The 24,327-nt window shown below is 37.2% G+C and overlaps 1 protein-coding gene across 7 annotated transcripts in view; it reads right to left on the bottom strand.

Moving 5' to 3' along the window:
- Positions 1–24,327, bottom strand: part of prdm2b (PR domain containing 2, with ZNF domain b) — a 172,822-nt gene that overhangs the window by 34,091 nt on the left and 114,404 nt on the right. For 5 of the 7 annotated variants that reach the window (XM_043675650.1, XM_043675654.1, XM_043675651.1 and 2 more), the window contains 2 exons: positions 17,303–17,455; positions 5,300–5,426 (listed from right to left, as the gene is read on the bottom strand). In XM_043675650.1, coding sequence (XP_043531585.1) covers positions 5,300–5,426; positions 17,303–17,455 — 280 coding nt within the window. Of the gene's footprint in view, positions 1–4,952; positions 5,145–5,299; positions 5,427–17,302; positions 17,456–24,327 lie in introns of those variants that run through there. The other 2 variants (XM_043675655.1, XM_043675656.1) reach the window with 2 other exon arrangements.

Here is a 24,327-nt window from a genome sequence, read left to right as displayed (position 1 = left end):
CTTTCTCTCTACGATGCTTCCAAACCTTCCGGCAATTTCTGATTTGTTAAAGAATTTCAAATGATTTTAATGTTTCATAGTTCAAATGTCCTTTGTGTTCTCTAATTCTACAATATGAAGATTGCTAAAAAAAACATTCTCGTCAACAGACCTCTACTACTTCTCCCAACCCGCCACCCCCAACACCCCAAAGACAAGTCTGAGAATTTAACAAAAGTGGTCTTTCTTCATTAAGGCTACCATCACATTTGAAAATTCATCACAACTTATCAAAAGATTTTGGCAACGTATTGTTTTCACAAGCTTTCATGCAGCCCTGGGGTCAGGATTCCTGATGAAGGGCTTATGTCCAAAACGTCGACACTCCTGCTTCTCAAATGCTGCCTGACCAACTGTGCTTTTCCAACGCCACACTTTGACTCTGGATCTCCAGCACCTGTAGTCCTCACTTCGTCCTATATATGAGCACATGCCATACAAGGCTGACTGTACATGCTACTAAATGAGCCACTAAAGCATCAACTGGTCATTAGGAAGAAACTGCTAAACTTATACCATAATATTTGATTATAGGAAGAGAAGGGTTTTTGGTGAAAGGATGACCAGAATTCCTAGACAACATCCGAACATCAGACACTGGTGAATTCTTAACAGCAGCATGAACATATCAAACCATTTGGAATAAGGCAAAGTGAAGAAGGCTGTAGCTCCTCAGTTATCAGTCATAACAGACAAGGCATAATAGAACTGCTAAGAATCATGTGACCTGAAATTAAAAATTCTATTCTGATACAAGAATGCTCAATTACCAAATCCCACCAGACTAATTTCCCGAGCCAAGTGACCCTATAAGCTAATGTGCTTTTCCTACAACTTTAGATATCTAAGTTATGGGACTTGCAAATCTGCAAACACTTTAGTTACATATTTGTAAAGCAACACTATGTATCGCAATATATAACCATTACTTAACTAAGCACTGTGTCATTCCTCATTCCAATGGCAAGGCCTACACAAGAATTAGTGAAAATGAAGTGCTTTTGGTTCTATTTGGCCTATTTTCTGCCAGGAAAATTCCAGAAAATTACTCCTACAACACAGTCACAGCAAAGGGCGATTAGTTTTTTTTAAAAAAAAGAGTTATGATGGTCTAGAATGCATAGTTAGAAAGATATGCAGATTTAATAGCTGCAGTCAAAGTAGAATTAACCACATACATTCAAAAGGGGTAAAAAGAATTACTGTCAGGGGAAATTAAGAGAGAGGGAGTGAGATTAATTGGACAGATCTTCAGAAGAACCAGCATATATATGATGGACAAAACTGCCTCCCTCTTGTGCTACAGATTATCTCACAAGACGACCAGTCGAGATTAGCAAATACAGCAATTATATTAATTACAAAAATAACACTTACCTCACCTGTTAAAAGCATTTATTTGTGAAAGATCAGTGAGTTTCAGAACAGATAACACAATTTCAATATGTATGCAGTATGCATCGCCCACCCTCACATTTTTATATAAGTGACATAATTGGAAAAATGAACTCTGCCTTAAATAGCACCATAATGATGCAAAGATAAGAAAGTTATACTCCATGAGGAGACTAAATATGCTTATATGATGCTGCAAAACCACCTTCAGAACTGGCCCCTATTTTGACATTTTATTTGACATTCCTTTCAAGCACTGAAAATGTCTTAACTTCAAAAAAAAAAGCTTGAAAAGAGCATTCCCATCACTTAGAATGTTTGATTTAATTTGGGATAAAGGGGAAAGAAAATAGTTGTTAATTTACCATCAATGATTTCTATTACTATGTTTGCTGGAACTTTTTCAACATCTAGAAGCAAGCTAAAATTTGAGATTTAAGAACACAAAATGAAATTGAATCATTTCACCAACTTCAAGGGGTCTTCTGTCACCATTCAAAAGGTACAAACCTGCTTACAATTTTTCTACTTCCTACTTATAATCTGGAACTTGTTCCTTTCTCCGAGTCCCAAACACCAGTTTTCACTCCACTTCTGGAAGTCAGATGTTGGCAATTCTCTGAAGTGTCAGCTTTAGTTCAGTGTAGCACATTTGAGTCTACGCAAAAGATGCTGAATATTGACAGAATTAGTACCTGCGCATCTCTCCGATTTTGTTTTAAGAAGAGTCAGAGGATCATGGATTTGAGCCACACACCAGGATTTGAGCATATAATACAATACTAAAGTGTTATAGTCGTTTTTGGATAATACGCTAAACCAAAGCTCTGCGTGCCATCACCGGTAGAAGCAAAAGATCTCATGACACTGCTAGAGGACCAATTTATATTTGGCCAATACTTATCTTTTGATGAGGCCAAAAATAAGTTGAGGCCATTTGTCTTATTGCTTCTTGCAGGATTCTTCTCCGTATCAATTATGGTAGTGTTTGCTTAAATCACAATAATTACTTCACTTCAGAAGTAATTTATTATGGCTGTAAAGTCTTTGGGAAACAAGGAATTTGAAAAATGCTGTATAAAGTCAAATTATTTATATTTTCTGGAACCTCACTCAAGCATCATCCTATTTCCTTGCTCAAACCATTTACTACTATAATATCTCAAATTCAGCACACTTGAGACAGGTGCCAAGCAGGATTTTGGATATTTCTGGATTTCAAATTAAACATTCGAACCATGGGCAGTTTGGGTTATGCTGAGTTAGATGGAGTGAAGGCTAGGAAAGAGGCAGCTTGAGAAGTGACAAAGCTGATAACTAACCTGAAGCCACACTGTGTCAAAGAAGCATCTAGCTGAGTTGTCAGATTGCTTTTTTCCCTTAAAGGGTTTTATCAATTAAGATTGATGCAGGATTATAAAAAATACCTGGATTTCAGACACCACTGGGAGACAGATAGCTCTACTTGAGATACTGTACTTGTATTCGAGGTTTTAGGTGCACCTTTTGTTACAGGAAACTTCAATCTGAGCAATATGTAAAAATACAGGAAAATAAATCACATTGCCAAATTGGTTTTTAAGTTCAAGTTCAAGGCCTGGTTCAGGACGGTATCCTACAGCATTACTCGCAAGGAATTCCTCAAATATCTCAGCCAATGATTCTTCTCAAGTCACCATCACCAAAAACAGCAACTAGTTGATCATATCATTATTGTTCATTCTACTTTGCTTTGTGTAAAAATTATATTTGCCTAAAGATGGTTGACACTGCTTAAATAATCTACTGAAATTCAAAATAATTAACTGCATCTAAAGTGCCTTAAGATTGTGCTAAATGAGATGACAAAGTGCTATATAAATGAGTGTACTCTGCATAGTCATTAAAATATATCATTGGCCAGAAGTCTAGTACCACGCAGTCTTCCAAATTCCAAGAGAGTTGAATTTGATTTGTTAACAGATAATTTTCACAAAACAACCAACTTGTGGCATTTTCTATTCACAAGGAAGATTCAATGAATTATTTTCTGGTAGAATGTTTTTCCTTAGTAAAATGAAATCCTTGAACTTTTAATAGTATTCTCACATCAAAAGACAATTAATTCAGTTGTAAAATTTGGAAGTATCAAGACCTTACTGATCATGTGCCAAGTTCACTGATCTCAGATGCAGCATCATTTTGAACAGTACGACTTGTCTTGGTGTCCCAAACTAGGGAAGGGGAGTGGGGGTTTGCTCACTATACGTATTCTCTGCTGGAGCTTTATTAAATGAGTGGGAACCAATAATGCTGGTCTAGGCACAGAGTTCCAAACTAACAACAACAGAACAATCATTTCAAGCACACATAGCCAGATTCTATGATCCATAATTTCTGTTCCAATGAAAAATCAATATGCTGATACAACATTGTTGTAAAGAATCTTGCTTTATAAAACAGTTCTAATTTACTGCAGATCCCAAAAATGACTAAAATGACTTCAATATAAATATTACAAGCTGGTAATTTTATATAGGTTATACAAGTACAACATTCCAAGTACACCAGGTGTGTACTTAATAAGGATTTCTGCTACAGCCATTTTTCTTTTAACATTCTCACTTCCTGCTGAGGCACACAAACCAATGTATTAATACTTGAATTTGAACCCAGTAAAGTTTTGTTTGATGTACTTTTTATTTTGATAAATCAGGATCAATGTCTTGCGTTTTTATTGCTAACTTTTAAAAAATCCCAATTATTTTCTTTGAAACTCTTAATATACAGATCTACATCTAAAGAGATAAAACTTAAAGGCATTTGATTACTAATTGCAAATACATTCTACATCTGTCTTGCTGAATTCTAAATTAATCCAAGAGTCATTATCATTTTGCATTCTCAAACTTGAATAGAAATTGCATTTCCATTCTGCTCTCCAGTCCCAAATCAAACAAATAAATGAAGCATTGTTCTCTATTTTTAATGTAGGGGAAAAATCATGATTCAATTGTTTAAATCAAGTAAATTGCACATCAATTATTTTAAAAATCTCATCGAGTTCTATTTTGCAGTCATCCTTTGAAGAAAAAATATTTTATAAGTATTTTGTTGACTGGAAGTGTAAGGGCGAAAAGTTAAACGTTGTATCTCAGGAAAGAGAAATAACGTCCAAATGTCCTGAATAAATTGATGTTAAGATTTGAGAAATGCTCCATGCAGATATTTTTACACAATATTTCAAGATTCAGATTTTAAAAAGATAAAACATTTCGATTGGTGTAAAAATTCTGGGAGTAATCTAGTTATTCAGTGAATTAAGCAGCTGCATCCATTTTGTAGGCCTCTGAAATTAGAAACTGCTTACATAACACAATTCACTAGCACACTTCAATCTGCGTCTACATTTCTAACTACACTCTCCCACAAGCAAAAAGAGCCATCTTTGTTTAAGTAAAGATTTCTAAAAGTCAGTATCACAAACCTCTGACCAGATTTCAAATTCCCAAAATGTTTTTTTAAAGAAGTGAACTTACATAGTTTTACAGGCCATGTCCAGAATGTTGTTTAAAAACTGAAGATAAACAGCAGAGCTTTAAATGAGAAATGCCTGGAGCAGTATCTCTGCATTTTAATATTCTTGTACTACAGTGCCGGAGCCTGAAACCTGGGAAGGTCATCCAGTCGCATTTCTCCAACTGACATTCCAGTGCCACTCCTAAGGCGCAACTGCAGTTTAACTGAGCTCACTTCATCCAGTCCTGTAGCACTTTCAAAACTCCAAAATAATTCTTTTCCACCCTCTCTCCAGCAGGAGGAACATTTTGTACTGCACTCGCCCCACCCAGTCACCAACCCAAAAGAACTACGAGGCTTCCCTTACCTTTCCTGCCTCTGGGAGAGCTCCTCCTGTTGAGAATAGTACTTCTCTCTTCCTCTAGAGCAGCTGCAATGTCTGGGTTGTCTTCCCCATTGTACCACACCAACAGTTCTTCCCCTGGCTGGATAGGCTATAGACGGGATAAAGAAAATTGCACCAATCAGTGCCAGGTTCGTTTTTATAAGAAAGACAGTCAAGGATCCTCGATGTAGGCGGTGCGGCCTGGGTTGTTTAAACACTGCTCTACACCCGACTACAAAACTATTCCCTGACTGTGATATGATTACACTCCAACAGGAAGCACTCTTTGAACCAATGCTAATCTCAATACAACTGGGAAGTGGTTTCTTAACAAAAGCTCTGCATTAGCTCAAGAGGGTGTTGTTTAATGTTGAGTGTTCAGCAGAATACAGCAACCCCTGGTGGTCGGAGGACGACATCAGCTTAATTAACTCAAACCAACACCATACCTCCAAAATAGCCCTAGAATGTCTCACTTTGATTATATAGAGTTCACTTCCAGTTTCTTTCTCCTAAATGTTAACAGCATTTGGTAGAATTAAAAGCTATATTTTTAGAGAAGTTATGTCGTCTAAAAATAAAACCTTGAATGTATCTGTGCTTGCACTGCAGTGATTACTTCTGCAAGGCTGTTGTTTTGCAGCTAGCTCACTTCCTCTGTTTGGTAGGCTGCAGGCACTGACCACTCTTCAGCATCTCACTCAGGTAATCTGGTATGTGTTGCAACAACATTAAATTGGTATTAAGAACAAACCCTAGCGGATTTTCTTTTCATAATCCAGTGCTGTTGACATCAGTTGTGATGCTCCCATTGCCTTGGCAGAGATGAACTAGTTTATATAGGCAGGGAATTGAATTTGAAATCCTTCCTGTCTGTATAGCTTTATAACCCATTGGATAAACTCATTATGCTGCAGATAATGCACTAATATAATAGCACCATTATTCACACCATTGTGCCCTTTTTTGTATCACCTGGGGGAAAAAAGAAGTGAAGTCCTTCACCAGAACACAATGTCTTGAATACATATTACCAGGTAAATCATAAAAAGGAACACAGTAGATATATTTAATCTGAATTTAGATTGGCAGCTAAAATCTCACTCTTTCCTCATTTCACGTGGATCAACTTCTCTACCCCAATTTCTGGGAAAGCCTATCTATCCAGCAAAATTCACTACAACACTTGTTTTGGTCCTGGGCAAGTGGATGATTGCAAGTGTGTTGAAATTAGAGTTCTATCCCATCAACCTTCATAAGACAGGCTTCATCTACTGCCACATCCAAGTGATTCTACTCACCAAATTCTCCTCTCAGCATTTTGAAGGGCTCTTTCCCTCTTTGATACCACAGTCCATGCCTTGTGAACTCTAACACCCTTCTCATGTTCCCACAGAATCTATCCATGCATGCAAAGGCAAAGCTACCTCCTCACTTCCCACTATCCAAACCTGCTAACACTCCTTTAAACAGCACTTCACACATGCTTTCAACTTAGTTTTCAGTACTTATGATGAGCTCTCTTCATCACAATGGACTACCACCTGATAAAGGAGCGACCCTCCGAAAGCTAGTGTGCTTCCAATTAAACCTGTTGGACTACAGCCTGGTGTTGTGTGATTTTTAACTCTTTTCTACAACAGAGAGAGCCAAGTGTAAACCGGAGATCCACTTTGCAGAGCACCTCCATTCAGTTTCCATGACCCTGCGCTTTCAGTTGCTTCTTATTTTAATTATTTGTTCCACTTCTCCTGATTTAGCAATCCATAAAGTTAAATTTAATGAAAGCTTGAGAAACTGATTCTGCATCTTATGGATTTCTGAATCTAGGCAGAGTGGTTCAACAAATTCAGATAATCTGTACTCTGTTTTTATTGATTTTTGAACGACAGCAGTTTGTATTAATTCTACTTTTTTTCATGAACATCTCTTGGAGACACCTCTTGTTTTACTTGTCCTGTTGCCACACACTTTCTTTCTTGCCCATATTGTCTTTTGACATTTAATCTCAACTGTCTTCCACCTGATCACAGTCTCTTTTGTGTCTTTGTTTTAGTTCTTTCAAGATGTGGGCTTTTTGGATAAGGCCAACATTTGTTGTTTATTCTCAACAAGCCTTGAGAAGTAGGGTGAGTCTCTTCTCCCCCTTTTCCTTTCTCTATACTGGTTTTAAATATCTTCCACCACTAAATTTTTCCAATTCTGATTAAAAGTCACTGACCTGACATGTTAACTCAGTTTCCCTCTCTGCAGATACTTCAAGGTCTGCTAAATATTTCCTAAATGTTCAGTTTTTACTCGAGACTTGATTCTTTCTTTTTGTTTCATAAACTTACTTTTTTGACCCAGCAGGAGATCGTTTTGATCAATATGCCAATCATGAAGAAAATTTACTCTGACTATAAATCAGTGACAACTGAACAAAATTTTGGACAATTCTGCAATATCCATATCCCATTGTAGAGTCATACAGCATGGAAACAGACTCTTTGGTTCAACTCATCCATGCCAAATTTCCCAAACTAAATTAGTCTCATTTGCCTCTAAACTTTCTAATTCATATACCTTTTCAAATATCTTTTAAATGTTGTAAATGCATCTGCAACTACCACTTCATCTACAAACCACACCATGTTGTGAAAAAAATGTCCCTCATGATCCTTTCTAAATGTATTTCTTCTCACCTTCAAATTATGCCCTCTCGGTTTGAACTCCCCCAACCCGCGGGAAAAGACCTGTGCTATGGCCCTCATGATTTTAAGCGTCTCTAAGGTCACCCCTCAATATCCTTTTTTTTCTTGAAAGTCTTCAATGTTTTGGTCTCAACAGTTTCCTGTGTCAGAGAGTTCCACAAGCTCACCACTCAGTGAAGAAATTCCTTCACATCTCAGACCTAAAAGGCCTATTCCTGTTCTTTACACTGTAAACCCTGGTTCTGGACTCCCCGATCATTGGGAACATCCTTCTGGTATCGATCATTTAACCCTTTTAGAATTTTTATGTTTCTTCTCAACTCTGGTAAATATAATCCTAAGCAATCCAGTTTCTCCCCATCTGCCAGTCCTACCATCCCATGAATCGGTTGGTAAACCTTCATCGCACTCCCTCAATAGTGATGGCAAATTATCTCAAGATGATCCTAATGGCATACTCCAGGTGTGAACTTATCAATACACCATACAATTGCAGCAAGACATCTCTGCTGCTGTATCTGAATTTTCTTGCTTTGAAAGCCAACATAGTACTTGCTTTCTTCACTGACTGCTGCACCGCTATGCTTACTTTCAGTGAACGAAATACAAAGCTACTCAGGTCTCATTGCTTGTTTCCTTTTCCCTATCTATTGCTATTCAGATAATGATCTGCCTGACTGTTTTTGTGACCAGAGTGGACAATCTCACATTTATCTGTTCACTCACTTAACTCATCAAGACCACACTGACACTTCTCTGCATCCTGCTCACTACGCAACTTCCTACCCAGCTTTGTGTCAAACCTGAAGATATGACATATAGTTTCGTGTTAGTCACTTATATCGTGAATAGCTGGGGTCCAGTACTCATCCTTGTCTAGTGTCTCTCGTCACTGCCTGCCATTCAGAAAAAGACCCCTCATTTCCTTCTTTGTTTCTTGTTTGGTGATCAGCTCTCAATCCATTTCAGTACATGGCCTCCAATCCCATGCACTTTAAAATAACATGCTAAGATGTTATGTTGTTATGCACTTTAGAATTAAATCCTTCAGAATGAAAAGATAATACAATCTTTAGCAACTATTGTGAAGTTGAGCATTGGAATACAACGGTGGACCAGCTGATAAAATTGTTGGAGATGGATTTGGACTTTTGAGACCACTTCGTTGCATCTCTCAGAGAATGACAGTCGAGGAAAAAAAAACTATATACCCACTACAGTAAAAATAATAACCTGGCAATAAATTCACTATAAAAGGTAAAACTTCACAGAAGTTATGCTAACAAGAATAGGAGGCAAATACTTCCTAGAGGAAGTATGTCAGATTGGAGAAGGTTGCCTGGAGACTCATAAGGCCACAATTGATTCAATTTATTCTTAAATAACCTCTGGATCCAGAAACTCAGTGCAGAGTGATCAAATTTGCTCATGCTATCAAAGGTTTTTTTTCCGAAAGAGTGGATCAGAAACCAAAGAATAATGAAATTGAAATATGCAACGGTGAAAAAAATGGTAAATACATACATTTTGCAGTGAGGGTGGAATACTTAACAGTACACATGCTCCATGAATGGAGCACAGACAGCTAAGAGTGAAACTGAAAAAGCATCAGGAGTTTTCATAGACTTGATGCTGAACATGCACAATCAATGCACAGCAGTAAATTAAGTTAAATTATTCTGAGACAGCAGGAGAGACATAGGTTAAAACTAGCAACAGATAAAGTCTTCTTTACATATGGAGTGGACAACACTTAGACAAAGTGGTGAGGGCATCTTTCTGGATGTATGTGTGTATTGCATGTTTTCTCTCATCCATAGTGATCTCCTTATCTTGTAAAGTCACCAGTAGTATCTGTTTTACAAACTTTTCCCAAGTCTGTGACAATCCACAATGCCAGCTAGATCTTAATTTGAACAGGTACATTGGTATTAATACCAAATTTAAGACAGGCATCGCTAGACTGAACATTAATCCCCTCAGAAAATAAGCAGCTAACATTTCTAACTTCCATGGTAATGATCAGTACCTTGATATTACCTTGAATTTTGATAAAGAGCTCCATTACTTATGACTGTGGAGAAAACTCAATTTCTGGATTCTGTGATCCAGTAAGGATAGCATATTATCAGGAGACATCTCTAATTAATTTTAGTATCATTAGCTTGAGGCAAGATATTAGATCAGTTCTGGCACACCTAACACAGAACAGGGCAGTGTTCAAAATTTAGGAATTTCTTAGCTTGTGTGTTTCAGTGCAAGTTTACACACTTTCCAATCAGCCACCAGAGGATTCTAAAGTCTGTGTGAAACACTTACTAGTGCCTGCAGTTAAAACGTTATTACTCAGAACATTTACTAGCAATTGCACACATCAGTCCTTATTAACCAAGGGCACCAGCTTGTTGTAGAAGATCAAACTGCTTTCACTGCTAATTAGTCTTTGCTATTCTTTGCAAATTAAGTAAATGGTAATGAGCAAGTAAACCGCATCATCCAATACTGTACCACAAGAACAGTTACTTATTCGTCTCTATTGTTTGCAATATTTCCTTACACATATTTTTCTAGAAAATAATGGTTACTAAATTTAACCCACTTTTCAAAAAATTCCAAGGAAGTACAATTATGTACAAGAACAGAAAGTGCAGAAAATACTTGCAAGTTTTGGTAGCATCCATAGAGAAAGAAACAAGGTCAAACGTTTCAGTTTGGTGACTTGTCATCAGAACAGGTAAATAGTTTTCAGTTCTCAGGAAAGGTCATTGATCTGAAATGGTAACTCCGTTTCCCTTGCCACATTAGCTGACAGGACTGCTGAATACTTTTAGCATTTTCTGTTATTATTTCAAATTTCCAGTATCCAGAGTATTTTGATTCTGTATAATAATATATTTTGTCTTCGAAATGTTGGACTGCTTCAGAAGCAACATTCTGATTTGTGCAACTCAATAGCACTGACATTTAAGTTCTACCATTGATAAAGGGTAGGAACAATTCAAACTGAAGACTTAAAGGAGCACATGGAAAAAGTAACTCAAACAAAGTTTAAATCCATCATCTCAAATGGCAAGACTTAAAAACAATCAAAATTAAAAATTCAATAGCACCTTTATAATTAGCAGGATCTAATATGTGTGCTGTAATATGTGGTATGGATAGCATCTGAGGCAAGCAAAAGATGCTTTCACTTGATACTAACTTTAAAATTGTTGGAATTGGAAGAGTCAAATTTAAGGTGATATAATTTTGATCTTTACTGATCTTTGTTGTTCTTTACGTAAAGCAAATAAAACGGAGAAAATTTCTAAAGAAACTTGCTTCTCACATGGCGGAAATAAAACAAAGTATGAAATGGATGAATAAGCTGTTAGGCCCTACTGACAACACTGGATATCTTACAGATGTGACTTTGACAAAAGTTTAATGCTTACTTGAAACAACCAGTCACCACATTCTTGTGGGGTTTTACCTAGAGTCAAATTTTAACGGAGGATGTGAAGCACATTTGCATAGCATTCCTGTGGGGCTAACCGTTTCAAGCAAATCTCTGCTTTTATTTCTCTCATGACAATTGGTTGCAGTTGGGATAGAAATGCAGCTTTTGAAATAAGCACAAGTATGCTGGTATAATTAAGGCTGAATATTGAAACCTCAAACAATAAAGAAACAAACCTATTGAAGAACAGGTGCATGTAAACCAAGGAAAGCCAGTGTGTACAAAAAGATTGATGGGGTAGATAGAGAAAAAAGGGGGACCTTTGCAGAAAGGTGACATTTTTACCTCACCTGTGTGTAACACTGCAGAAGAACAACTACTCAAATATAGAAGATTCATCATTGAAAAAAATCAAGTATTATAAATCCAAAAAAGTGCTAAACAGAGAACTGCCAACATTGATGGATGTATATGGCTAAAGTTGTGGCTGTCAGATACAAAAACACTTTGGAATGAGTCAACATAGCAAATGTAGGACTAACTGGCACTGTCCCTAAGGTAGTATTGCATCTCTAAATATTGCTGCAATCACTCAAATCAGTTGCACAGGTACAGAAGCAGTGAAGGCAGAGTTACTACTGGATTATTTCTGAAATACATAGCAGGGCCATTGCACACTTTAAAAAGAAAAATGACCAATTTATTTTTCAGTTGAAATCCTTAAAACTACTTGTTCAGTTAGTATTTGGAACATAAGTTCCTTCAGCATAATTTTTAATCTATCTTACTCTTTCAGATGCTGAATAACTTGCTCAGTTGTTATTGCATGTTTCCAATGTCTAGCAATTTATCTTTCACTTTCTTGTAGGCAGAAAATTCCCCTCAAGTAACTGCTTGAATTGGTACTGTATTAAATTTATCAAATGTTGAGAATTTTAGAAATTGAACAAAGTTGAATGTTGATTCAAGCTGGAATAAAGGATGGCCTATGATGTCTTATTCAATCCTGTGCATTCAGACAAGTCAATGGGACTATAATTCTGTGAGCTGTGCATTCCATAGATGGCATGCATCAACAGATAATAATTTGTGAAGAACATCCTATAGTGGTGAGATTCAGCAAGTCTCATTGTGACACCTGTAACTGCAAATTATCTGCCACTGTCTTGATATCTGGGTTGTAGTTTGAACCTGCTAGTCATATACAGTCCATCAAATGGGTATCTGCAAAGTGGATGCAATATTTGCACTGGATTGTCTTCATTCGGAAGAATGTTGTCGCACAGAGGAATATGAAGCCAAAGCTAGCTTTCACTTTAAAAGCACAAGTTATTGGAAATGAGTATTTTTCTCATTAAGTCTCCAAAATTCACTGCCCCTTGATTTGGCTTTCAGCTCAATCTCATTTTACACCATAATTATCACCATACTAACTCTGTTACTTTGTAATCAAACATCTGATGGAATTTCATAGCTAACCCACCAATGTCTACTTGAGGAATGAATTTGAGACAACCATGACTATTTGTTCCGTCAAATCTAATTCCTGAAATAATCTGTTGAATTCAACGGACTTCCTCACGGGTGCACAAGGGTTTTCTAGGTGGAACCATTTTTCACTGTCTTTGGTTTTTTTCTAGTATTTTCTCTAGACTCAGGAGGTTTGCTGCTTTTTAAAAAAAAATTGGGGAGGCCACAGCTCAGTTTCAATTTGACGCATTTACAGCACTGATCATATGCAATAAATCTCTGCCCTTGCCTTGCAGTTCACAGTTCAGCTCTTTCAGTTTTGATGTTACATTTGTACAGAACCTGAAGTTGAGCAACCATGACAGAACACTGCACACTTCATCCCTTGATTTAAGTGACAATTTCAGATATCAGAATTAAAAATCTCTGTAAATCTTCCTTCGACTTAAGCACCTCACAGCAGCATGGAGGATGTACACAGCATTTAGTTAGCTGAGTGAGAATTTAAATCCTGAAGGGCTCTTACATGAATGGAGTACACAATCTTAACTGTTTGATGAGAAAAGTCCATAAATTTAAATTGCTAATGCTTGCTGGTAGATTATTCAATGGTAATTGACAAAAGAAGAAATCAGGATACTTTCTGCAAAACCCAACAAGACGACATTTGTACCAAGCATCCTCAGTGCACCATCAAATATGATGGAAAGCAGTTTCTTTTCAAGCATGCACCTTTTGAAATTTGGAGGAGATATCCTCACCCCTTATTCTCTTTTTGAGGGGATAAAAAGGTGAGAAGATACTCTTTGATTTTGTGTGCATAGTTTTAAAGACAAAACTAATTAGCTTGGTTGGAAAGTGAGGTCTGCAGATTCTGGAGATCAGAGATGGAAATGTGTTGCTGGAAAAGCGCAGCAGGTCAGGCAGCATCTAGGGAACAGGAGAATCGACGTTTCGGGCATTAGCCCTTCTTCAGGAAGGATTGATTCCTGAAGAAGGGCTAATGCCCGAAACGTCGATTCTCCTGTTCCCTAGATGCTGTCTGACCTGCTGCGCTTTTCCAGCAACACATTTCCATCTCTAATTAGCTTGGTTGTGTATCAACAAATTCATCAAACGGCAGCGAAAAGCATTAACAGTCTTTCAGACCCTTTCCTAGTTGCTGAAAGATGTCTTGCTACTGTCGAAGCATAAAAAAGAAGTTGCAAGTTCTCAAATGCTGCTATTTCTTCTTCTATATTCATAAGTCTTTGACTAAAAAGTAAGTAGCTATAGTCATTGCTTCTTTAATTCCATTGCCATTTATGAATGATTTCTCATATTTTGCCAGAAGAGCGCAAATGCAAAATGATGTTCAGTGAAGGCTCGATCCTAAAGATCTGCTGATTTAGAAAAATGATGGTTGAGCTTTCCAAATGGTTCTTTGTTCAAAGCATGCAGTTCAAGAGAAAAATCTTGAATTTATTGTGCATCATTGTGTGGTGTCATTCCAAATTATCTTATTTACTTATTTTTAGGTGGTCCAAATTCATCAATAATCATTACTGCTTCATCTTATTGTTCATGATTTCATGCTATTGCTTGTTGCACTACAGGTAGGCTTCTAAATCCAATACTCTAAAGCAGAGGATTAAAAAAAAAATTCATGGGATGAGAGTGTTACTGGTGGGCCAGTATCTATTGCCTAACCCTAGCTGTTCCTGAGAAGGTTCTTGAATCGCTACAGTCCATGTGCTGTAGGTAGATCCACAATGCTAAATTATACTGTAGGATGTTGCTGTCGACTTTCAAACATGGAGGCACCTTTGTGTGGTCGAGATTTGTTTCTGGGCCCCTGGTCAGCTTGTGAGACTAAACAGCATTCCCCGTGATTTTTCTTAGTCCAGCACAGACTTACTAGATATGGAAATGAAGGGGGAAAAAAACTGCAGGTCTACAGAGAACAGACAAAGGAACAGGACTACTTGAGCTGCTCTTGCAGAGATTCCATAAGGTCATGATGGACTGAAGAGCCAATATTTCTAATACTTTAATATACTGCCTTTGCACATCAGTTCCTAAGGTTTTTTTTTGTTCATATGTTTGTATTGCCACCACAAAACCTATTTTACCCCACAGTGATAGTCCATCTGGACCAAAATGAAACAAATCCAACAAGCTGGCTAAGCTGGTTAAGAGTATGCACTTTTCTCTAGTCATGTGGCTTCTGGAAGTGGGAGTCACGTAGGGGCATGACAATCAACATTTATATGGTGAGGGAACTCAGGCGGCAAGATCAATTGTCAAAGATGTACACAGTGAGGGAAAATGGGCACGCAGAGAGATGGACTATCAGACACTGCAACAGCCAGTCAATTCCAATTTGTGTGTTACAGACCACAATCCTATGGGATATAGAACATCACCAGTGGGAATATTATTGTGTAGAATTTGATGATGTGTACAGTAAGTCCTCACTTAACACTGCCCATTTAACATATTTTTGTTTTAATGTAATACAGCTAATAGGGTATGTTTCTCTGTACTTGGATGGGCCGTACCTACTTAGCTTTTCCAGCATATTCTGCTTTTATTACAGGGAATAAAATGGATTTAGAAAGCAAAGATGCAGATAATCTCATAAGGACAAGAGTGAATAAGCGTGTGGGCCAACAGCATTTGACAAATACTGTGGGAAAAGCAGTTTTAAATTTAGTTCAGTGAGTCCCCGGAGCTCAGGGTGGTGAACATGTGAGCAGGAAATATTCCAAGCAGAAAGTTACCTTTTCCCTTGGAAAGATTTACTTCATTTATTTCATTTAGCACCATAGGAAATCAGCAATATTTCAACTTCTAGCCTGTAATGCTTTTTCATAAATGGAAGGTTGTACAAAACCTAACTTCCTGAGCCTGCAGAATCCATCAAACATTTATTGAAACAGTATCAAAACAGAACTCCACATTGTATCTTAATTCTGTGGATTATGTAACAATTTGTTTGAGTAATCCATGGGATTCCATGACAAATGGTAACTGTTATACCTCTGCATCATTCTAGTTCAGATTAGCTAACTCAACAGAACCTACAAATTGTAACTGGAGCCTTCTAGTTTCTTTGGTTTAGCTTTACACTACTGAGTCTTTTATATACCTGGCCACTGGAGAAAGTTCTATTTATTTAGAAATAATTAAAATACTTGCTTTAGATTTTTCAAGATTTGCTATGAACTGTTTATCCAATACACATGAAATGTTTATACTCAAATACACATTAAATTGTACTTCCAAAATTCCTTCTAAATTTGAGCCTCAAGAGACTATCCCAACGTCTTGGTGTGAACAGTGTTTCAGGGTCAATGAAATACAACACTTACCTTGTGGGTAGTTGCAGTAAAGTTGTGCAAGGACAGGTTTGCACAAATCAAGTATTAAATATAAAATACAAGAAGACAGAGCTCAAGAAAAGACTTTCATCCATGAACAATAAAAATAATGACAAATTTCAAAATCTATTTTATCTGGATGTAAACACAAGAACAACACTGCATGCATAAAATAAAACTTCTGAAAACAAATAGTTTGAAAAACTTTATTAAGATGTAACTGACATTTGTTTCCAATCTTACTGGGTATAGTCGATTAAGGGTTTTGGAATTGGCTGCTTGCTAAAAGAACACAAGCTTCGAGGTTAAAACAGCCACTGCTTTAATTCAGGCTTCATGGGAAAGCACCTTGGACTGTCAGCCTTTCTGGATTACCCTGTAGTCTGTGGGAATGAAAGATTAACCTCCTGGACGCTGCTGCAAAGCTCAAAAGGGACTTTTTAAAAAAAAATCCTTGAATACATGTTTAAAAGTGATGGAGGTATTACAGAACAGAAACAATGGCTGTTCGGATGTCTGGAAACAGTAAGTCATCTGACGAAACCACAAAAGTATATCCACAGTTAGTAACAAAAAATCCCCAAAAGATCAAAATTCAATCCAATTAAGTGACATTTAGATATCCCAAGTTTCTTTCCAATTACAATTTGAAAGCTAAGATAACTAATTGAAAGAAAGTTAAGAAAAGTATAACTTATTTTAGAGCACTATTTGAAAAACTGTTGATGTATTGAACTTTCCATAAGCAGAGATGAGAAGAAAAAGGTAGATGACACAGGCAAGTGTCATGGAATATTTTGGGAGAGAATCAAAAGATGAAATGGATCAAAGTAGCCTCAAAATAATTTTCTATTAAAGAATTTGAGCAAGAGATCCTTACTAGAAAACACAAAAAATACTTAATTCAAACATATATTTATGATGGCTTACACTCGTATGTGTTTATGTGAAGTGGGCAGGGCGAGAGTGTGCAACTTTATGAGAACTTGTACTAATCTTCACATCACAGGGATATGGCTACCTTGAACACTTTGTAGTAGATAGCCCTGTTGATCTCCAGAGGGAAGAGGTTCTGCTCATCGGAGGAGCGAGCCCAGTTCACGTACCGCAACCAGTTGCCTTTGCTTGGATCTGTGGCATCAATACACATCCACCCGAATTGGGGGAAGTAAACCTGAAAGGAGAGAGTTGACCTTAGTTAGTGGTAAGTACTGAGCCAGTCCTCATCACCAATGTTTAGTAACCATCAACAAAACATTTTGTTTTGCATTTTTTGAGGGTTAGGGTAGGAAGAGTTGCAAAGGAAGATTGACAACTTTAGTTTATTTGGCAAACTGCTGAGCTCCATATGTAGCACTTGTTGCAACTATATAGCTACTATGTATTCTTCCAATTCTGTCCTCTCATGCATAGACCAAAACAAAAAGAAAGAAAATTAAACTGGACCTGTCTCTTCTGCGGTATTTGGGCAAAGATTATAAGTACAAAATGAACCCAGCTTAAAGAATATTTTGGCAAAACTTCCTCCAAACAAAAATGAACTGATGACCAATGTATCAATTCATTAGCCTTGTGCAACTCTGCCAAATATGATGGCTCTTAGGATAAAAGGAGAGGATGTGAAGATAAACTTGGTGGATGACCCATTCAATCCCTTACAAGTGTACTCAGGAAGTTTATGACATTGCACACACCTCAGGAAAATGTTCACAGAGATCCTGTAAGCAGATGTCATCAATTTCACACTAATTTTAGGACCAGTGAGGATGTCTTCCTGTCTAACAACACTATAGTTTCAGCAGTCATGTACTAATATGCCCAAGCAATCGTACGTTATCCATGAGAATATGTAGCAGACTAGTGAAATGTATAAAAAAATTACAGCTGAGCCATATCCCAATCAATGTACACTTTCCAAGGGGGTCTCAGGACTAGCATTTTATAATGACTAAACAAACAAATGGATTATGGAATCATGAACTAGTGATGTCTGAAAGACATTAGTAGCTAAGTGTTACCAGGGTTCACACCAATGACAAAGTTTATTTGAATAGGCAACAAGAATTAGTTAATGGTACATCTGGTGCATTAATAGACTTGCTCAATGAGAAAAACAGCGAAAGCCAAAAAATATTAAACGTTTAATCATAAAAGGAGGTAAACTGACAGGAGAAAAGATAGGAGAGAAATTTTCTGACTAGATAACGATTCAGATTTACCAAAATGAACTTTTAACAGTCAGTCATTATGCTTTAATAGGAGGTCACTCCACAGAAGAGTATGACAACCATCTCAATTTTACCTCAAGTCCATAAAATTACTCAATTTTGTGAACATTAATTTCTATAAAACATTGATTTCAAATAATCTCAATTAATGCGACAAGCATTAACTTTTAAATAGTCTATAAAAAGAGGATGGATTAAAGATTGATTTAACCTTGTAGCTTGAAGGGCATTCCTAAGAGTTAGATTAAATATGGCACTCATGAGTGTGACAAATTCAGTGCATAACTCCAGAAAAAGAATGGGGAATGGAACAGTCTGCAGAATTGACATATAATAAATAGGTAGCGTAGGACCAGATTTGACTGGAATCTCATTTAAGGTGAGACGAGGAAGATATACAAGGGACCTGAGGGGCAAATTTTTCACACAGAGCGTGGTGTGCATTTGGAATGAACTGCCAGAGGAAGTGGTAGTGGTGAGTACAATTACACAAGGGGTGACTATTTTTGTTTTTGCAGCGAGTACTTCATGTGTGCAATGAACTGCCAGAGGAAATGTGGATGCAGGTACAGTTACTACATTTAAAAGAATGAAAACCTGGTCAGCATGGACGAGTTGGAACAAAGAGTCTGTTTTCATGCTGTATTAGTCTACTTCTCCAACAGTTGAGAGCCAGGACTTGAGTGACGAATGAGTAATAGTTAAAAATGCTGGAATATTGACACCCACCAAATTGATGGGGATGAGGTCAATAAACTTGAGTAAACAGAGAAGAGAATATATTATCTTAGGAAGGTCAGCACTAACACGTTAATACATTTGTGCAAAAACAATGCATATGGGCTTTAATTAGTAGCTACATACATAGGAAAACTTTACTTCAATTCTTTCTCACCCTCTCAAAAAATGATTCAGCAACTTAATTAAAATTCGACTTACTGGAGATCATTTAGATCTATTTCCTTAGATTGCACACCAGTTAACACAAAATACCTTTGTGCTATTTTACTGAGATTTAATGGATCAATTACAATATTACATTAAAAGAGCACGAAGTACTTTTTCACAAAAATGTTAATCAATGTATTACCTGAGGAAATTGAACCTTTGACAAGTGGAAAAATGGTGATGGATATCTGAAGTTGCCGAAAGGCTTGGGAGGAAAATTGCTTTTGCGTCAGAACGTAGCAGGGAGGTGACACCTGATAATTCGAAAAACATTCAGGTAGTTTGAGCTCCAATTCTCCTGTGCACTTCTCACCTATATTGCAAGATCAGTGTGCCCCCAGTAGCACCAGTAATGCTCCAAAATGCTCTGAAATCTTCAGATCCTTCCTATACCACCAACTGTTCAAGTGGAGCTCAAAACCATCTTTCTAGATCGCTCATTTGCTCCTGGGATTTGAACATGGGCAAGATTTGCAATTACTGCTTATCCCAATTACCTTTGAGGGTAATAAATGCTGTCTTGTAACAATGCGATCTTTCCTTGGAATGAATGAAAAATATCTGAGAAAGTCTTTTCTGAGGATCGAAAGAACAGAACTCTTGGGCTCCTGAAGAGCTCACAAGCCACTAAACCACATTTCTGCTGCTAACTGAGCTGAACAACCCGAAGTTTCCAGGCCTACAAGTTCCACTAGAATGAGCTTTCCAATCTGGCTAGGTACCAGGAAGCTTTCCATCATTTCCAAAATATATTTTTCCAAAGCTCCTAAACCATACAGTCCAAAGCCTTCATTCTCTTCCTAGTGCTTCATATCCTACAGTTTCATTCCAGTCAAGGTGGAGCTTTTAGTAAGACCAATACATATAAAGCACTAATTATAAAACTTGCAACTCATTATGAGCAATTCCATGAGAAATCTCGTAGTAAAAACCAAACCTTCAATACTGTTTTATCTGTAAAGTTGGAACATACCTAAAAATTAAATGTTACAAAGCAAAGATATTCTTATTCCTCAAACCGTTCAAGTCAGTTGGACACCACCTTCCCTGAAACAAATGCAGACTAACAATTGTTGTGCCTTTAAAAAACACTTCATCAACAAGTCCAGTTTATCAACTCTCACCTTTATTAACTACTGCTACTACTGTCCTGCAGTGGCTCATATTATTCATCAGTGTAGATTTTGCAATATCAACATTTCCTTACCATTGGTTGTGGTCTTCTCTATGGTATTTATAGTGGTAGGCATTTGGCTCAACTGGATGAATAACTGGTTTGCAATGGAGAATGATGCAGAGTGGGCTCAATTCCTGTACGTAGTGGGGTCATCATCAAGGCCCTGCCTTCTCAACTGAGGAGTGATACCCTCAGGTTAAACTCATTGGTTGTCGAGAACAGCCTATACAGAATTTCATTTTTCTAATAGAAATGTAAGACGTAGTTATGGATCTTCACAGATCCAAAACTACTGTAATACTTGGTCTCAAAGTCTTGATTTATACATTGGTTTTAAATAAGATATAATTTCTAAAATGTAATTTACACAAGATTTTGGACTAAAGATGAAGCTGCATCCATCTTCCTGCTCTGTATACAGACTGCAGCAGCATTTGGGTTTATTTGATGGAGGGCATCTGGGTATGCTATCACAATCATCTTTCTATAAAAGCTCATGAAACAAGAATTCAAATTCTGTGACTGGTTTCATAGTCTAACTGTCATTCTTATTTGGTTTGAAATCAAAAATCTTGACAACGTTTTCCAAGCCAATGGAAAATAAATACTGGTGCAGTGAAAAATTAACTGCTGCTTGCCATGAGTCATTTTGGCATTGGTGGTGTCAATTAAGTGTATCCCTTGTATAACTTATTGGGTTCTTCTACATGCTTCTGTTATGGATCAGGCCAGACCACCTCAAAACATTTCAAGAAGGTAGCCCAGACCCGAACTTTTCTACTTGTTGTGAACAGGTGTAAAGTGGATATTCCAGGAGTGATGCAGCTGGTCAAAACCCCTTGAGTTTTTAAACAAAACAGAATTTATTTACAGAGTATTGAGTTTTTAAACAAAACAGAATAACTTAACCTATCCAAATACCCAACAAACTATCCCAACTTAATGATGCTGTTCCAAATTCCTGCAACAATCCCCATGTATACCCCCTTGGCAAAAAAAAACAGTAAAATCAAACAGTGTTACAACACAGCAGTGAACCCCTCTGTTAATTAAAGTAAACATCTAGAAAAAGCTCAGCTTGCCTCATAATCTGTTGAAATATGGGTGACAGAAATCCCAAATTCCACCACCTAACGAAAATAATATCAATTTATTTTTTAACTCTAATTGAACATTAAAAACTATTTACAACTCTAAACCCCCCACTTTCTCTTAACTGCTTATTATCTGCCTCCAACGCTATAACTATACACTGTTCCAATAAAATCCTTATTAAAATTACATAAACTTAATTTCAAAATCATACAGCAGCTGGCATCTCCGGTTTCTTTCTCCTATCGGCTAAAGATCTCCCTGGGTCGTCTTCTTTCTTTTTACTGCAAAGATGCTTCATATGAAAAAGATACCTTTAACAGGGAGTGTTTTGCTGGCAGTTATTCTGTCAATGGCAGTTACTCTCTAACTTTTAAAATGCCTCTTCTTTATATCCCAAACATTGGATCGTCTCATTGATTCGGGGTTGGCAAAACAATAAATTCAAACTCGATTGGGTTTTAGTATCCTGAGACATAATTTGAACTGATTGGTTAAATTCAAATTGTTGTCAAAATAGCAACCAACTTAGGTATCTATTTCACAGCTAAATGTTACATATGTTCAATTTTCCAGTTCACTCAGACTGCTAGTTAGTCATATGACAGGTGCTTGTACATTCTCAGTGCAAATTAGCATTCACTCTCTCTTTAAAAAGTATAGCATACGCTTTCAACTTCATAACAACAGGGTCTTGCAGGACAGAGAGACATGGCAGAGAGATTCAGCATGGAGCACGTTCTTCCATGTAACTGTTTCTTTGACTGGTAACCTCAAAAACTGACTAGCAGATCTGAACAGCCAGATTGTTAAAAACCAAACCAGAGAAAAGCAGAGCTGGAGAACTGGCCATTCCCCTTTCATTGTACAAGTGTTTGTTTAAAAACTTTAAAGTTTTAAGAAGATAAACCTCGACATTACAGAAACGGTTTACAACCACTCTGGAAAATAAAACGAAGGTAAAAACAAGGACTGCAGATGCTGCAAACCAGAGTCTAGATTAGAGTGGTGCTGGAAAAGCACAGCAGGTCAGGCAGCATCCGAGGAGCAGGAAAATCGACGTTTCGGGCAAAAACCCTTAATAAAATGAAGGACAACCTAACCTTGTTAAAGGAGCAGCATCGTCACACCGATCCCCTCAAAAAAAAATCCAAAGATGACTTCATTTTACAACTCCTTCATCTTACACTATTAGTATACTACAATATCCATATACATTACATTGATTATAAACATACAATTGATTATAAACATATATATATATGCACTACTACATTCTGTTTCAGTCCATTTACTCCTGCCACCAAATGCTTCCATTTCTCATTCATGTCTCAACAATGCATCGGCAGTCACGTTTTCATATCCTGCCATATGCACAATTTTAAAATTGAATGATTGTAACAAGAAACTCCATCGAAACAGTCTGGAATTTATGTTGTTAAATTTTTCCACAAACTTCAATGGGTTATGATCAGTTTATATAACTGTCTCAGATACGTTACTGGTAACATAAACATTCAAATGTTGTAATGCCAACACGAAGCTCAAAGTCTCCTTCTCAGGTGTCGAATATTTCTGATGAATGTTCAACTTTCTGGAGAAATACCAGACAAGTTTTTCAATCTTTTCGCCGTCTTCCTGTGGGTCAACACCCACATGAGAGAAGGCAAAATCGGATGTAATGGTGTTACAGTTAAATAAATAAAGGTTATTACGAGGGCATGAGAGAGGAACTGACGAAAATCGACTGGAAGCAGAGCCTAGCGGGGAAGACAGTAGAGCAAAAATGGCAGGAGTTTGTAGGTATAATTGAGGACACTGTACAGAGGTTCATTCCCAAGAAAAGATAGATTATCCGGGGAGGGACTAGACAGCCATTGCTGACAAAGGAAGTCAGGAAATGTATCAAAGAAAAAGAGAGATCCTATAAAGTGGCCAAGAGCACTGGGAAATCAGAAGATTGGGAAGGCTACAAAAACAAACAGAGGATAACAAAGAGAGAAATAAGGAAGGGGAGGATCAAATATGAAGGTAGGCTAGCCAGTAATATTAGAAATGATAGTAAAAGTTTCTTTCAATACATAAGAAACAAACGACAGGCAAAAGTAGACATTGGGCCACTTCAAACTGATGCTGGAAGGCTAGTGATGGGAGATAAGGAAATGGCTGGAGAACTTAATAAGTACTTTGCGTCAGTCTTCACAGTGGAAGACATGAGTAATATCCCAACAATTAAAGGGAGTCAGGGGGCTGAGTTGAGTATGGTTGCCATTACAAAAGAGATAGTGCTAGAAAAGCTAAAAGGTCTTAAAATTGACAAATCTCCTGGCCCCGATGGGTTACATCCTCGAGTTCTGAGAGAGGTGGCTGAGGAAATAGCGGAGGCATTGGTTGAGATCTTTCAAAAGTCACTGGAGTCAGGGAAAGTCCCAGAAGATTGGAAGATCGCTGTTGTAACCCCCTTGTTCAAGAAAGGATCAAGACAAAAGATGGAAAATTATAGGCCAATTAGCCTAACCTCAGTTGTTGGTAAAATTCTAGAATCCATCGTTAAGGGTGAGGTTTATAAATTCTTGGAAGAGCAGGGTTGGATTAGAACAA

Source organism: Chiloscyllium plagiosum, chromosome 34 (assembly GCF_004010195.1).
Source record: "Chiloscyllium plagiosum isolate BGI_BamShark_2017 chromosome 34, ASM401019v2, whole genome shotgun sequence".
In the NCBI taxonomy this organism is placed as follows: Eukaryota; Metazoa; Chordata; class Chondrichthyes; order Orectolobiformes; family Hemiscylliidae; genus Chiloscyllium; species Chiloscyllium plagiosum.
The sequence above is the reverse complement of the archived record's forward strand: the minus strand, read 5'-3'. Positions and strand labels throughout refer to the sequence as shown.